The 17,978-nt window shown below is 41.9% G+C and overlaps 2 protein-coding genes across 3 annotated transcripts in view; both read right to left on the bottom strand.

The window, feature by feature from the left end:
- Positions 1–17,978, bottom strand: part of LOC110485296 (NLR family CARD domain-containing protein 3-like) — a 373,592-nt gene that overhangs the window by 70,328 nt on the left and 285,286 nt on the right. The window lies entirely within an intron of this gene.
- Positions 11,047–17,978, bottom strand: part of LOC118938462 (NLR family CARD domain-containing protein 3-like) — a 31,915-nt gene continuing 24,983 nt past the window's right edge. For both annotated transcript variants that reach the window (XM_036942479.1, XM_036942480.1), the window contains 2 exons: positions 14,222–14,395; positions 11,047–11,251 (listed from right to left, as the gene is read on the bottom strand). In XM_036942479.1, coding sequence (XP_036798374.1) covers positions 11,062–11,251; positions 14,222–14,395 — 364 coding nt within the window. In that variant the 3' untranslated portion in view covers positions 11,047–11,061. The remainder of the gene's footprint in view (positions 11,252–14,221; positions 14,396–17,978) is intronic.

Below are 17,978 nucleotides of genomic sequence, written 5' to 3'. Positions count from 1 at the left end.
GTAGATAGATGGGCTGTTTACAGATAGGCTAAGTACAGGTGCAGTGATCTGTAAAATGCTCTGACAGCTGGTGCTTAAAGCTAGTGAAGGAGATGCGAGTCTCCAGCTTCAGAGATTTTTGCAATTCGTTCCAGTCATGGGCAGCAGTGAACTGGAAGGAAAGACGACCAAAAGAGGAATTGGCTTTGGGGGTGACCAGTGAGATATACCTGCTGGAGCGCGTGCTACGAGTGAGTGCTGCTATGGTGACCAGTGAGCTGAGATAAGGCGGGGCTTCACCTTGCAGAGACTTGTAGATAACCTGTAGCCAGTGGGTTGGGCGACGAGTATGAAGCGAGGGCCAACCAACGAGAGCGCACAGGTCGCAATGGTGGGTAGTGTATGGGGCTTTGGTGACAAAACAGATGGCACTGTGATAGACTGCATCCAGTTTGTTGAGTAGAGTGTTGGAGGCTATTTTATAGATGACATCACCGAAGTCGAGGATCGGTAGGATGGTCAGTTTTACGAGGGTATGTTTGGCAGCATGAGTGAAGGATGCTTTCTTGCGATATAGGAAGCCGATTCTAGATTTAATTTTGGATTAGAGATGCTGAATGTGACTCTGGAAGGAGAGTTTACAGTCTAACCAGACACCCAGGTATTTGTAGTTGTCCACGTATTCTAAGTCAGAGCCGTCCAGAGTAGCGATGCTGGACGGGCGAGCAGGTGCGGGCAGCGATCGATTGAAAAGCATGCATTTAGTTTTACTTGCGTTTAAGAGCAGTTGGAGGCCACGGAAGGAGAGTTGTATGGCATTGAAGCTCGTCTGGAGGTTAGTTAACACAGTGTCCAAGGAGGGGCCATAAGTATACAGAATGGTGTCGTCTGCGTAGAGGTGGATCAGAGAATCACCAGCAGCAAGAGCAACATCATTGACGTATACAGAAAAGAGAGTCTGCCCGAGAATTGAACCCTGTGGCACACCGATAGAGACTGTCAGAGGTCCAGACAACAGGCCCTCCGATTTGACACACTGAACTCTATCAGAGAAATCGTTGGTAAACCAGGCGAGGCAATCATTTGAGAAACCAAGGCTGTCGAGTCTGCCAATAAGACTGTTGTGAAAGCCTTGACCAGGTCGATGAATATGGCTGCACAGTAATGTCTCTTATCGATGGCGGTTATGATGTCGTTTAGAACCTTGTGCGTGGCTGAGGTGCACCCATGACCAGCTCTGAAACCAGATTGCATAGCTGAGAAGGTATGGTGAGATTCGAAATGGTCAGTAATCTGTTTGTTAACTTGGCTTTCGAAGACCTTAGAAAGACAGGGTAGGATAGATATAGGTCTGTAGCAGTTTGGCTCCCCCTTTGAAGAGGGGGATGACCGCGGCAGCTTTACAATCTTTGGGAATATCAGACGATACGAAAGAGAGGTTGAACAGGCTAGTAATAGGGGTTGCAACAATTTCGGCAGATAATTTTAGAAAGAGAGGGACCAGATTGTCTAGCCCGGCTGATTTGTAGGGGTCCAGATTTTGAAGCTCTTTCAGAACATCGGCTATCTGGATTTGGGTAAAGGAGAAATGGTGGGGGCGGGATGCTGTGGAGGGTGCCGGGCAGTTGACCGGGATAGGGGTAGCGATGTGGAAAGCATGGCCAGCCGTAGAGAAATGCTTATTGAAATTCTCAATTATAGCGGATTTATCAGTGGTGACAATTTTTCCTAGCCTCAGAGCAGTGGGCAGCTGGGAGGAGGTGCTCTTATTCTCCATGGACTTTACAGTGTCCCAGAACCTTTTTGAGTTAGTACTACAGGATGCAAATTTTTGTTTGAAAAAGCTTGCCTTAGCTTTAGCTTGCCTGTGTATATTTGTTCCTAACTTCCCTGAAAAGTTACATATCACAGGGGCTATTCGATACTAATGCAGAACGCCACAGGATGTTTTTGTGCTGGTCAAGGGCAGACAGGTCTGGCGTGAACCAAGGACTATATCTATTCCTAGTTCTAAATTTTTTGAGAGGGGCTTATTTAAGATGGTGAGGAAGGCACTTTTAAAGAATAGGCATCATCTACTGACGGGATGAGGTCAATGTCATTCCAGGATACCCCAGCAAGGTCGATTAGAAAGGCCTGCTCGCAGAAGTGTTTCAGGGAGCGTTTGACAGTGATGAGGGGTGGTCGTTTGGTCGCAGACCCATTACGGATGCAAGCAATGAGGCAGTGATCGCTGAGATCTTGATTGAAAACAGCAGAGGTGTATTTGGAGGGCGAAATAGTTAGGATGACTTATATGAGGGTGCCCGTGTTTACTGATTTGGGGTTGTACCTGGTAGGTTCATTGATGATTTGTGTGAGATTGAGGGCATCAAGCTTAGTTTGAAGGATGGCCGGTGTGTCCCAGTTTAGGTCACCTAGTAGCACGAGCTCAGAAGATAGATGGGGGGCAATCAGTTCACATATAGTATCGAGTGCACAGCTGGGGGCAGAGGGTGGTCTATAGCAAGCGGCAACCGTGAGAAACTTGTTTCTGGAAAGGTGAATTTTTAGAAGTCGAAGCTCAAATTGTTGAAGCTCAAAATGATTCAGACACGGCTAAGACATCTGGGTTGGCAGAGTGTGCTAAAGCAGTGAGTAAAGCAAACTTGGGGAGTAGGCTTCTAATGTTAACATGCATGAAACCAAGGTTTTTACGTTTACAGAAGTCAACAAATGAGAGCACCTGGGGGTGGGAGGTGAGCTAGGCACTGCAGGACCTGGATTAACCTCCACATCACCAGAAGAACAGAGGAGAAGTAGGATAAGGGTATGGCTAAAGACTATACGAACTGGACGTCTAGCATGTTCAGAACAGAGAGTAAAAGGAGCACGTTTCTGGGAACGATAACATAGATTCAAGGCATAGTGTACAGACAAAGGTAAGGTAGGATGTGAGTACATTGGAGGTAAACCTAGGCATTGAGTAATGAAGAGAGAGATATAGTCTCTAGAGATGTTTAAACCAGGTGATGTCATTACATATGTAGGAGGAACAACATGGTTGGTTAAGGCATATTGAGCAGGGCTAGAGGCTCTACAGTGAAATAAGACAGTAATCACTAACCAGGACAGTAATGGACAAGGCATATTGATATTAGAGAGAGGCATGCGTAGCCAAGTGAACATATGGGTCCAGTGAGTGGTTGAGCTGGCTGGGGACACGGCGATTCAGACAGTTAGCAGGCTAACAAGCTAACAGTTAGTAGGCCGGAGCTAAACAAGCTAGCAGCTAGTAGACCAGGGCAGGCTAGCAGTTAGCAGGCCGGGTTAGCAAGCAAGCAGTTAGCATGGGCTAGCAGTTAGTAGACCAGGGTAAGCTAGCAGTTAGCAGACCGGGTTAGCAAGCAAGCAGTTAGCAAGAGCTAGCAGTTAGCAGACCGGGCAGGCAAGCTAGCAGTTAGCAGACCAGGGCCCGGCAGTTTAGCAGTTAGCAGACCGGGTTAGCAAGCAAGCAGATAGCAGGGGATAGAAAGTTAGCCTTTTGGGGGGGGGCATCGCGATGGGGGTAAGTCTGTTTTTGCCTCTTCGTGCGCTGACGTCGATAGACCAGTCGTGGAATTAGCAGGGTTCCAAGTAGCTCTAGGTAGCTAGCAGGCCAATATTGTAGCCCAGGAGTATGCTTCGGTGGTAGCACAGGAGCCCTGGCCGGGCTAGCTTCAAGCTAAATTGGTGCTTGCTCTGGGATGGAAACGCGAGCCAGGAGTAGTCATCCGGGATTGCGGTTAGCTAGTTGTGAAGTTCCAGATGAAAATGTTATGTTTGCGGTAGGAATCCGGGGATAAAAATAACAGGTCCGTTATGCTCTGGTTAGAGTCACGTTATTCGAACTGGCGAGAGCTTTCCGAGCTGAAGGTTAGCTGATGACCGCTGGCAATGGTTTGCTGACTAATATCTGGAGTTAGCTGGCTAGCTTCAGTTGAGGGATTCCAGATCCAAAGTAAATATAAATACTTTAGGAAATAAAAGCAGATCCACGCCACATTGGGTGAGGCGGGATGCAGGAGAGTATTTAGATGATGTTTAGCAAAAGTTTAATCATTAGGATTTGGGGCACCACAGACGAAGTTGTTTAACAAGTTACAATCTCCTGAATTAAACTCTAGAAGATATAAGTTCTATATCGATAACAGTCACTTATTAATCATTACCTCAAATCAATTCTTATTCTGAACAGTTGTAACCTTCTTGGGTCTGCAAGAACCCCAGCCTTGCTGATTATCCAGTACTACACAAATTGGTTTCATTATTTATTTACTAACCAATAAATAATTACACAGAATACATTTACATGAGACAAAAGTGACAAGATACGATGGCTTGTTACAAAATAGATGGAGAGGGGGGAGATAGAGGAAAAGAACACTTATCGTGGATACATTCTAGGACAGTCCTCACATTAAATCATATACCTTGCACACGAACCATCGCCCATTTGAGACAAGAAATAATGAATGTATTTATGTGTTGAATGCCGTTCGCTGTTTATCTCAGGCGGAACCAAGCCTTCTCAGAAAGTTGTTGGTCTTCCAACTGTGTGGCTCTGATTGTCCAAAAAGGGTCACCCCTTTCCCGTCTTCTAATGTTGTTCACTCTGAAAGATAACCAGCCATGTCGACAGTTCCCATTGGTGATGAGCATAGTAGGATAGTCTCACTTAGATTTTCTTTTCTCGATATCTGATTCAAGACAGCTAATCAGCTGTACCAGTGATTGTCTGAGGTGAACTTCTGGCGTCGTCCTCCTCGTGTTGGTATTCAGGATTCGGACTACGATGGACAAGAGCTGCAGCTCTTCATCTCTCTTGTCTAAAGGAAGGTGAGTTTATTTTTTCACCTCTTGTTTAGGTTCAATGTTTCGACCATTTCCCACATTTAGCTAATGCTCCTCGCTCTACTGGTCTGATATGTTCATTCTTTGTCAGTCCTTTTAAACACTCTGTCGAAATGGGCGGTTCCATCATACTGACACGCTCTTCTAACCTCCCTTGGGGCGTGGCTAGTTACCGTGCAAGGTTTTCTCAAAACATTTATCCTATTAGAAAACTAAAATCACAGTTTATTGGATGAAAAATTGACAGCTAAATGGGGTATCCTTTCCAAGTTACAGTATTTTCATTACACCATTTTAAACCATTTATAATGACATCAAAAAATAGACATTCGTTTTCATAAACCATCTCTCATCATTCCCCACATTCTGATGTTCGGAATATTGTTCCAGTGGTCACTTTTTGGACACTAGAGTTTTTGGGCAGCAAAACTCTTCTGGAGACAAAGGACATTCCATCCCAATACTAGAGAGCCAGAGAGAATTCTTTCCTGTTTAAATTTTATGACTGGGTGTGAGCTGTCAAAACCTCTCACATCAATCCTTCCTCCCCTCTGCGGGTGAAAGGGGTCTGGTAGAAGTTGATCCATTGTGAAGCTGATCTTTGGATCCTCACAGGAGAGTCCTGACAGTGGACTGTTTCTCCGTCTTAAATTTTATTGTTTATTTGCGTATTAGGGTACCTAAGGTTTGATTATAAATGTTGATTGACTTGTTTGGAAAAGTTTATTGGTAACGTTTGGGATTCATTTTGTATGCATTTTGAAGGAGGGAAACAGAGTGGATTATTGACTGAAGCGCTCCAGCTAAACTGAGTTTTTATGGATATAAAGAAGGACTTCATTGAACAAAAGGACCATTTGTAATGTAACTGGGACCTTTTGGAGTGCCAACAGAAGAACATTTTCAAAGATAAGGCATATATTAGATCGCTATATCTGACTTTCGTGTCGCAACTCCCTGGTTGAAAATGATTTGTTATGCGTTTGTGTGCTGGACACTGTCCTCAGACAATCGCATGGTTTGCTTTCACCGTAAAGCCTTTTTGAAATCTGACAACAGCTGGATAAAGTTAAGCTTTATTTTGATGTATAACACATATTTTTGCGCTCTGCAATTTCACCGTGCTACCATCCCACGTAGCCATAAGAAGATAATTAAAGTCCTCAAGCTACAATAAATGCGGCATCAGGATGTGCAGTTAAGTTTGCACAAGATCCAGTGTAGTTCGTTGAGAGCCACCGTGGTATCGGCTTGAGGGGGAATAAACGCAGCTGTGACGATAACGGAAGAATATTCTCTAGGTAGGTAATGCGGTCGGCATTAGATTGTGAAGTATTCTAGGTTGGGTAAACAAAAGGACTTGAGTTCCTGTACTTTACCACAATCACACCATGAGTAGCTAATAATGAAACATACACCTCCACCTTTCTTCTTCCCGGAGAAAAGTTGCCTGAAGAAAGCTGGACATCAGTGTTTCATTGTACTTATAAATATATATAAATAAATACGTGTGTGTGTATATATATATATATATATATGTATGTGTATGTATCTATATATATATCTATCTATCTATCTATACATATATATCTATATATCTATAAAAACATCCCTTTGTCGGATTTAGTTTTACCTTTCTAGTTTGCTTCCTGTCTAAGTTTGGTGTGGGTTTTTATTTTGTTTGCCTCTTCTTTGGAAAATGTAGTGTTCATGGTGGGTGCCTTTTAGGTCCCAGTTGTTGTCAGTGGACACCCCCCATGAGTTTCTTTCAGAACCCCTCCTAAAACCTGTTTCATTTTGGTTGTTGGTCAGTGACTCTTTGTTAGCTCTCCCTTCTATTTGAGGGACATTTGGGCTTTTCTCGTTGGGGAACGTAACAATATTCATGTGATTGAACTAAATCACCCACTTGTTTGGATGTGTGTAGGCCCACACAAACACACAAAGTGTCAAAGCAACTCTTTCTAAACTTTGGTGTTTTCTGCTTCTGTAGAATTACAGCCTTACTGTGCATTCGGAAAGTATTCAGTCACCTTGACTTGTTACGTTACAGCCATATTGTAAAATGGATGAAATCATTATTTTTTTTTACCCTCATCAATTTGCACGCAATAACCCATACTGACAAAGTGAAAACTGGTTTTAAGAAAATGTTGTAAATGTATTTTTTTTTTAAATATTCAGGCCCTTTACTCAGTACTTTATTGAAGCACCTTTGGCAGCGATTACAGTCTCGAGTTTTCTTGGGTATGACGCTACAAACTTGGCACACGTGTATTTGGGGAGTTTCTCCCATTCGTCTCTTCAGATCCTCTCAAGCTCTGTCAGATTGGATGGGGAGTGTTGCTGCACAGCTATTTTCAGGTCTCCCCAGTAATGCTCAATCGGGTTAAAGTCCGGGCTCTGGCTGGGCCACTCAAGGACATTCAGAGACTTGTCCTGAAGCCACTCCTGCGTTGTCTTAGCTGTGTCCTTAGGGATGGTACCAAGTTTCCTCCATACGTGATGCTTTGCATTCAGGCCAAGGAGTTCAATCTTGGTTTCATCATGGTCTGAGAGTCCTTTAGGTGCCTTTTGGAAAACTCCAAGGGGCTGTCATGTGTCTTTTACTGAGGAGTTGCTTCTGTCTGGCCACGTTACCATAAAGGCCTGATTGGTGGAGTGCTGGTTGTCCTCCTGGAAGGTTCTCCCATCTCCAAAGATTAACTCTGGAGCTCTGTCATAGTGACAATCGGGTCCTTGGTCATCTCCCTGACCCTTCTACTCTGTTTGCTCAGTTTGGCAGGTCGGCCAGCTCTAGGAAGAGTCTTGGTGGTTCCAAACTTCTTCTATTTAAGAATAATGAAAAAGCTTCTGTGTTCATGGGGACCTTCAATGCTGCAGAAATGTTTGGTACCCTTCTCCAGATCTGTGCCTCAACACAATCCTGTCTCGGCGCTCTACAGACAAGTCTCTTATTAAAGGTTCTGAATACTTATGTAAATAATGTAGCTGTTTTTTTATTTGCAATACATTTGCAAAACTTTCGAAGAACCTGTTTTCCGCTTTGTCATTATGGGGTATTGTGATGTCATTATGGGGTATTGTGATGTCATTATGGGGTATTGTGATGTCATTATGGGGTATTGTGTGTAGATTATTGAGATTGAAAAAAAATCAATTTTAGAATAAGGCTGTAAGGTAACAAAATTTGGAAAAAGTGAAGGGGTCTGAATACTTCAAAATACACCGTTTTTTTAAATATGATCAAGTAAGTAATGATGGTGGTCTTTGACTTAATAATGGTAGTCTTTGATTTAACTTCAATTACGACTTATTCTTAGTCATATTCAGTCAATACTCACATTTTCTAAGCTCAGACTTCATTGTGTACTCTCCACCATGGTCCACACTGTAGGGGTGAGCCGAAGAACAGACAGTCATTGAGTGATACACGTGAACACACACAAACACACACACACACACACACACACCTTTGTCCAAGTGGTGGTAAGAATATTTGTCTTAAATAGCCTGATAACTCAAACACATCTGAAATGAACATTGACATAAACCCTCTACATACTTGAGTTTCTCCAGTCTGCAGTGTGGATCCTCCCGTCCAGCAGAGAGCAGTCTGACTCCTGAGTCTCCTGGGTGATTGTAGCTCAGGTCCAGCTCTCTCAGGTGTGAGGGGTTTGACTTCAGAGCTGAGACCAGAGAAGCACAGCCTTCCTCTGTGACTAGACACCATGACAGCCTGCAAAGAGTCAAATCATATTAAAACCACACTGCTATTCTTTGGTGGTGAAAATAGTGGCAGTATATTTTTTGCTACATTTTCACATACATCCCTCCATAATTATTGGGACAGTGAAGCATTATTTCTTATTTTGTCTCTGTTGGGGAATAATCAGAATTGGTTGGTAACATAGGTAAGATGTTTTATTTTCATGATATGCTTATGAGTTATTTCTCATAAGAATGTATTTTGTTGTACTATAGTGGTGGCCATCGGCAGTTATCTGTTCTATGTCAAGACTAAGTTGCATGGGCCGCAGAGAGGGAAGAGGTCATCATGTGTAAACATATCTTTTGCTCCACTGTGTCTGTGTGCCATTCATATCGGGAGAACCGTTTAGAAATTACAACACCCCACCTTAGGGGACAAAAAGTATCGGGACAAATTCTCATGTGTATTAAAAGTAATACAACATTTTGTATTTGGTCCCATATTCCTAGAATGCAATGATTACATCAAGTTTGTGACTAAAAACTTGATGATTTTGCCGTTTTCTTTTGGATTATGTTTTTCCCAATAGAAACTAAATGGTGGAGTCATTTCACACATATTGTCAATAAGAATTGAAGATGTTTCTGAACACTTCTAGATTCATGTGGATGCTACCATGATTATGATCATGAATGAATTGTGAATGATAATGAATGAGACAATTACAGAGGCACAAATTATTTTGACAACCTCCCCTGTTAGTGTAATGATGAGAGGTTAGTATTGAAGTGTTCAGAACCATATTCTACTTTCATTGTCAATAAAAGCGACAAAAAAAAATACATAATACATTCTTTACTATTAATTTATAATATTTTCGGTATTTCTGAAAAACAACCAAAACAAAACAGTCAATGACCTCAGAGCTGAGACCAGAGGCCAGAGAAGCACAGCCTTCCTCTGTGACTAGACAGCCTGCAAAGAGTAAAATCATTTTAAAATCACACTGCTATTTTTTTAGTGGTGAAAATAGTGGCAGTATATTTTTCTACATATTCAGATATATCAGTGTCCTGAAACCTGCCATATCTATTCATAAATGTATCATTATTGGAAATGACAAATTATCAAAATATGGCTTGTAGAGAGAAAAATGCGTAGTGCAAGTATTATAGTAGACTGACCAGACCAGTTTAAAAGCAGTATCAGTCAAAAGACAGACATATCTATTTTGACAGTGAAGCTAACATTTTAAATTTGTCTCTGTACTCCAGCATTTTTTATTTGAGGTTATTTTCATACATATCTGCTACATATCTGCTTCAACATTTACAAATGAAAGAGCTTTATGTATCTAGTCCCCCCATTTGAAGAAGTCATATGTATTCTGACCAATTCACTTATAGTGTATAACATTTGTAAAAAGTTTAGTATTTGGTCCCATTTTCCTTGCACGCAATGACTACATCAAGCTTGTGAGTCAAACTCAATGGTTGTATTTGCAGTTTATTTTGGTCGTGTTTTGGTGTTGTTTTGCCCAATAGTAACTGAATGACTGGATTAATTTGATGTCTACGTGGGTAGATAACATGTTTCTAAACACCACTAAATGAATCCTGATGATGCCATGATTAAGAAAAATCATGAAAGAATCATGAATGATAATGAGTGAGAAAGGAGGGGGGGGGGGGGGGGGTATGATCTTTGTGGCTCTAACTTTCTCATTCATCATTATTCACGACTCCTACATTATTATGGTAGCATCCACAATAACATAGAAGTGTTCAGAAACATATTCTATTCTTACTATTAATACAAGTGAATTGTCTCCAAAATGACGCAGGACATTATTTACCATTGGGAAAAACAACCCAAAACACAACCAAAACACATATGATGTGGACTATGTGTCTGGTAAACACATATGATGTGGACTAAGTGTCTGGTAAACACATATGATGTGGACTATGTGTGTCTGGTAAACACATATGGTGTGGACTATGTGTCTGGTAAACACATATGGTGTGGACTATGTATCTGGTAAACACATGTGGTGTGGACTATGTATCTGGTAAACACATGTGGTGTGGACTATGTATCTGGTAAACACATGTGGTGTGGACTATGTGTCTGGTAAACACATATGGTGTGGACTATGTGTCTGGTAAACACATGTGATGTGGACTATGTGTCTGGTAAACACATATGGTGTGGACTATGTGTCTGGTAAACACATGTGATGTGGACTATGTGTCTGGTAAACACATATGATGTGGACTATGTGTGTCTGGTAAACACATATGATGTGGACTATGTGTACCTGGTAAACACATGTGATGTGGACTATGTGTCTGGTAAACACACATGTGATGTGGACTATGTGTGTCTGGTAAACACATATGATGTGGACTATGTGTACCTGGTAAACACATGTGATGTGGACTATGTGTCTGGTAAACACATGTGGATCTGGTGAACAGTTATCACTTGTTGATCAACTAGAGGAATACTGACCTCAGAGTCTCCAGTTTACAGTGGGGATTCCCCAGTCCAGCAGAGAGCAGCTTCACTCCTGAATCCTTCAGGTCATTGTTACTCAGATCCAGCTCTCTCAGGTGTGAGGGGTTTGACTTCAGAGCTGAGACCAACGAAGCACAGACTTCCTCTGTTACTTTACAGTGTGACAGCCTGCAAAGAGAAAAAATATTTTAAAAAATCACTCTGCTATTCTTTGTCTGTGAAAAAAGTGGCAGTATATTTTTTCAAAATGTTCAGATACAATAGATATACAAAGGTTTGAGGACACTGTCGTGGAAAATGGCCAGATTATGTTATAGTGCTTGTAAAATTATATTATAATCTTTGTATTGCATTAGAATGGTTGTTTTATTTGACAGAATACAGTATTCTGTTAACTATCGTGTGTGTGTGTTCCACTGAGGATGGGCCTCTATGAGATAACACTGACAGAGGAGATTTACGATGTCTTTGGGTAATAAAGCCTCAAGAGCATTCCAGATAGTAAAGGTAATGTTTTTGTGCTATACCGTACCAGGGTGAGACAGGTTCCAGTTTGTAGTAGGAGGGGGCCAGACACTGGTCTTTACAACGAGAACTGTTGACACAGCAGTAACTGTCTGCTATGTTTTATAGATATCTTTCATACAAAGCTTAACCTTTGTGAACTGTTCCTAAGATCTGTGGTTCGTCATGTAAGTTGAGAAGGGTGTATCTTGGCTATAAAAGATCTTTGTACTTTTCTGTATTCACTTTTTTTCAATAGTTGATTAGAGATAGCTCATCATTGAAAGTCAAAAAGGGCTATTGCAAGCTCTTAATAAAAATATGTAGTTTAAGTGTAACTCTGACTGGTGTGTAGTTTGTAACTCTCATTTGGTAAAGCAGAAAAATGCCACGACAACACCCATTCAAATGAGTGGATTCAGCCGTTTCAGCCACACTCGTTTCTAAAATCAAGCACATAGCCATGCAATCTCCATAGACAAAACATTGGCAATAGAATGGCCTTACAGAAGAGCTCAGTGACATTCAACTTCACATCGTAATAAGATGCCACCTTTCCAACAAGTCAGTTCGTAAAATTTCTGCCCTGCTAGAGCTGTCCCGGTCAACTGTAAGTGCTGTTATTGTGAAGTTTAAACATCTAGGCGCAATAACAGCTCAGCCGCAAAGTAGCCTCACAAGCTCCCAGAACGGGACCGCTGAGTGCTGAAGTCCGTAAAAATCATCTTGCATCAATCACCAAACTGCCTCTGGAAACAACGTCAGAACAACAACTGTTCGTCGGGAGCTTCATACATTTTTTATTTTGTATTTCACCTTTATTTAACCAGGTGGGCTAGTTGAGAACACCTTTATTTAACCAGGTAGGCCAGTTGAGAACACCTTTATTTAACCAGGTGGGCTAGTTGAGAACACCTTTATTTAACCAGGTGGGCTAGTTGAGAACACCTTTATTTAACCAGGTAGGCCAGTTGAGAACACCTTTATTTAACCAGGTAGGCTAGTTGAGAACACCTTTATTTAACCAGGTAGGCTAGTTGAGAACACCTTTATTTAACCAGGTAGGCTAGTTGAGAACACCTTTATTTAACCAGGTAGGCTAGTTCAGAACACCTTTATTTAACCAGGTAGGCTAGTTGAGAATACCTTTATTTAACCAGGTAGGCTAGTTGAGAACACCTTTATTTAACCAGGTAGGCCAGTTGAGAACACCTTTATTTAACCAGGTAGGCCAGTTGAGAACACCTTTATTTAACCAGGTAGGCTAGTTGAGAACACCTTTATTTAACCAGGTAGGCTAGTTGAGAACACCTTTATTTAACCAGGTAGGCAAGTTGAGAACAAGTTCTCATTTACAATTGCGACCTGGCCAAGATAAAGCAAAGCAGTTCGACACATAACAACACAGAGTTACACATGGAGTAAAACAAACATACAGTCAATAATACAGTATAAACAAGTCTATATACGATGTGAGCAAATGAGGTGAGATAAGGGAGGTAAAGGCAAAAAAAAGGCCATGGTGGCAAAGTAGATACAATATAGCAAGTAAAACACTGGAATGATAGATCTGCAATGGGAGAATGTGCAAAGTAGAAATAAAAATAATGGGGTGCAAAGGAGCAAAATAAATAAATTAAATACAGTAGGGAAAGAGGTAGTTGTTTGGGCTAAATTATAGGTGGGCTATGTACAGGTGCAGTAATCTGTGAGCTGCTCTGACAGTTGGTGCTTAAAGCTAGTGAGGGAGATAAGTGTTTCCAGTTTCAGAGATTTTTGTAGTTCGTTCCAGTCATTGGCAGCAGAGAACTGGAAGGAGAGGCGCCAAAGAAATAATTGGTTTTGGGGGTGACTAGAGAGATATACCTGCTGGAGCGTGTGCTACAGGTGGGAGATGCTATGGTGACCAGCGAGCTGAGATAAGGGGGGACTTTACCTAGCAGGGTCTTGTAGATGACATGGAGCCAGTGGGTTTGGCGACGAGCATGAAGCGAGGGCCAGCCAACGAGATCTGGGTACTACCGTAAGTCCCTTAGTTCAAGTGAAGGGAAATCTTAACGCTACACCATAAATTTACATTCTAGACAATTCTGTGCTTCCAACTTTGTGGCAACAGTTTGGGGAAAGCCCTTTCCTGTTTCAGGATGACAAGGCCCCCATGCACAAAGCGAGGTCCATACAGAAATTGTTTGTCGAGATCGGTGAGGAAGAACTTGACTGGCTGCACAGAGCTCTGACCTCAACCCCATCGAACACCTTTGGGATGAATTGGAACGCCGACTGCGAGCCAGACCTAAACAGCCAACATCATTGCCTGACTTCACTAACGCTCTTGTGGCTGAATGGAAGCAAATCCCCGCAGCAATGTTCCAACATCTAGTTGAAAGCCTTCCCAGAAGAGTGGAGTTCACATCAGCAAAGGGGAGATGAACTCCATATTAATGACCATGATTTTGCAATGAGATGTTCGGCGAGCAGGTGTCCATATACTTTTGGTTTTGTAGTGCATATCAGTGTCCTGAAACAAGCTATATCTATTCAGAAATGGATGTATCATTATTAACAATGCCAAAAGTACAAATATTTGATAAGATGAACAGTTATCACTTGTTGACCAACTACAGGAACACTGACCTCAGAGTCTCCAGTTTACAGTGGGGATTCCCCAGTCCAGCAGAGAGCAGCTTCACTCCTGAATCCTTCAGGTCATTGTTACTCAGATCCATCTCTCTCAGGTGTGAGGGGTTTGACTTCAGAGCTGAGACCAGAGAAGCACAGCCTTCCTCTGTGACTAGACAGCCTGACAGCCTGCAAAGAGTCAAATCATATTAAAACCACACTGCTATTCTTTGGTGGTGAAGATGGAGTGGCAGTATATTTTTTACAACATTTTAAATGGATGTATCATTATGAAAAATAATCAAAGTCCTGCTTGTAGAGAGAAATATAAAACACAAATATGTGAGTAGACTGACCAGACCAGTTTACAAAGCAGTATCAGTCAAAATACAGAAAGTGAGGTACTAATCAGAATTAGTTTGTATTGTGTACACAGTCCACACCATATCTATTTTGACAGTGAAACTCACATTTTGGCTCTATACTCCAGCATTTTGAGGTGACAGTATATAATGTCACCTTTAATTTGAGAGCATATTCACACGTCTCAATCACATTTCAAAATTAAAGTATTTTATTTATCTATTCCCCCATTTGAAGAAGTCATACGTATTCTGACCAGTTCACTTATCAAATCAAATCAAATTTTATTTGTCACATACACATGGTTAGCAGATGTTAATGCGAGTGTAGCGAAATGCTTGTGCTTCTAGTTCCGACAATGCAGTAATAACCAACAAGTAATCTAACTAACAATTCCAAAACTACTGTCTTGTACACAGTGTAAGGGGATAAAGAATATGTACATAAGGACATATGAATGAGTGATGGTACAGAGCAGCATAGGCAAGATACAGTAGATGGTATCGAGTACAGTATGTACAAATGAGATGAGTATGTAAACAAAGTGGCATAGTTTAAAGTGGCTAGTGATACATGTATTACATAAGGATACAGTCGATGATATAGAGTACAGTATATACGTATGCATATGAGATGAATAATGTAGGGTAAGTAACATTATATAAGGTAGCATTGTTTAAAGTGGCTAGTGATATATTTACATCGTTTCCCATCAATTCCCATTATTAAAGTGGCTGGAGTTGAGTCAGTGTCAGTGTGTTGGCAGCAGCCACTCAGTGTTAGTGGTGGCTGTTTAACAGTCTGATGGCCTTGAGATAGAAACTGTTTTTCAGTCTCTCGGTCCCAGCTTTGATGCACCTGTACTGACCTCGCCTTCTGGATGATAGCGGGGTGAACAGGCAGTGGCTCGGGTGGTTGTTGTCCTTGATGATCTTTATGGCCTTCCTGTGACATCGGGTGGTGTAGGTGTCCTGGAGGGCAGGTAGTTTGCCCCCGGTGATGCGTTGTGCAGACCTCACTACCCTCTGGAGAGCCTTACGGTTGAGGGCTGTGCAGTTGCCATACCAGGCGGTGGTACAGCCCGCCAGGATGCTCTCGATTGTGCATCTGTAGAAGTTTGTGAGTGCTTTTGGTGACAAGCCAAATTTCTTCAGCCTCCTGAGGTTGAAGAGGCGCTGCTGCGCCATCTTCACGATGCTGTCTGTGTGAGTGGACCAATTCAGTTTGTCTGTGATGTGTATGCCGAGGAACTTAAAACTTGCTACCCTCTCCACTACTGTTCCATCGATGTGGATAGGGGGGTGTTCCCTCTGCTGTTTCCTGAAGTCCACAATCATCTCCTTAGTTTTGTTGACGTTGAGTGTGAGGTTATTTTCCTGACACCACACTCCGAGGGCCCTTTACCTCCTCCCTGTAGGCCGTCTCGTCGTTGTTGGTAATCAAGCCTACCACTGTTGTGTCGTCCGCAAACTTGATGATTGAGTTGGAGGCGTGCGTGGCCACGCAGTCGTGGGTGAACAGGGAGTACAGGAGAGGGCTCAGAACGCACCCTTGTGGGGCCCCAGTGTTGAGGATCAGCGGGGAGGAGATGTTGTTGCCTACCCTACCCTCACCACCTGGGGGCGGCCCGTCAGGAAGTCCAGTACCCAGTTGCACAGGGCGGGGTCGAGACCCAGGGTCTCGAGCTTGATGACGAGCTTGGAGGGCACTATGGTGTTGAATACTTTAATAGTATATTAAAGTAGTAAAAAGTTTAGTATTTCATCCCAAACTCATTGGTTGCATTTGCAGGTTGTTTTAGTTGTGTTTTGGGTTATATTTTTCCCAATAGTAACTGAATGGTGGGTGATGACTGAAGTAAAAAATAACGTGAACATGTTTATAAACAATACTAATAATGATGATGCCCTGATTAAGATAACTTTTTTTTTAAGTTACAAAAGCTAACCTCTCACAATGACCAATAACAGAGGCGGGATTGGGGGTGATCTTTGAACCTCTAACTTTCTCAATCATCATTATTCATGATTTCATTCATGATTATTCTTAAATCGTGGTAGCATCCACATGAATGTAAAAGTGTTCAGAAACATAATCTATTCTTACTTACAATACAAGTGAAGTCACTCCAAAATGACATTCACATTCAGTGTCTATTGAGAAAAACATTATCCAAAACACAACCAAGACAAACTGCAAATGCATTCAACAAGTTTGTAGAGTCATAAGCTTGATGTAATCACTGAAGGTAAGGAATATGGGAACACATACTAAACTTTTGTCTACTTTATTACAATATAAGTGAATTTCTCCAAAGAATTACAACTTCTTCAAATGGGAGAACTAGATACATAAAGTGCTTTCATTTCTAAACTGTAAAACCAATATGAAACAGTCCATCTCAAATAAACAATGCTGCAGCATGGCACCACATTTATAACAGTAACTTCACTGTCCAAACACATGTGGTGTGGACTATGTGTCTGGTAAACACATATGATGTGGACTATGTGTGTCTGGTAAACACATATGGTGTGGACTATGTGTCTGGTAAACACATATGGTGTGGACTATGTGCCTGGTAAACACATATGGTGTGGACTATGTGTCTGGTAAACACATGTGGTGTGGACTATGTGTCTGGTAAACACATATGGTGTGGACTATGTGCCTGGTAAACACATGTGGTGTGGACTATGTGCCTGGTAAACACATATGGTGTGGACTATGTGCCTGGTAAACACATATGGTGTGGACTATGTGCCTGGTAAACACATGTGGTGTGGACTATGTGCCTGGTAAACACATGTGGTGTGGACTATGTGCCTGGTAAACACATATGATGTGGACTATGTGTCTGGTAAACACATATGGTGTGGACTATGTGTCTGGTAAACACATATGGTGTGGACTATGTGTCTGGTAAACACATGTGGTGTGGACTATGTGCCTGGTAAACACATATGATGTGGACTATGTGTCTGGTAAACACATATGGTGTGGACTATGTGCCTGGTAAACACATATGATGTGGACTATGTGTGTCTGGTAAACACATATGATGTGGACTATGTATCTGGTAAACACATATGGTGTGGACTAAGTGTCTGGTAAACACATATGATGTGGACTAAGTGTCTGGTAAACACATATGATGTGGACTATGTGTCTGGTAAACACATATGGTGTGGACTAAGGGTCTGGTAAACACATATGGTGTGGACTATGTGTCTGGTAAACACATATGGTGTGGACTATGTGTCTGGTAAACACACATGATGTGGACTATGTGTCTGGTAAACACATATGATGTGGACTGTGTCTGGTAAACACATATGATGTGGACTAAGTGTCTGGTAAACACATATGATTTGGACTAAGTGTCTGGTAAACACATATGATGTGGACT

This window comes from Oncorhynchus mykiss, chromosome 13 (assembly GCF_013265735.2).
Source record: "Oncorhynchus mykiss isolate Arlee chromosome 13, USDA_OmykA_1.1, whole genome shotgun sequence".
NCBI classification, from domain to species: Eukaryota; Metazoa; Chordata; class Actinopteri; order Salmoniformes; family Salmonidae; genus Oncorhynchus; species Oncorhynchus mykiss.
Note: the sequence above shows the minus strand (reverse complement) of the source record. Positions and strands in the feature narration are given on the sequence as shown.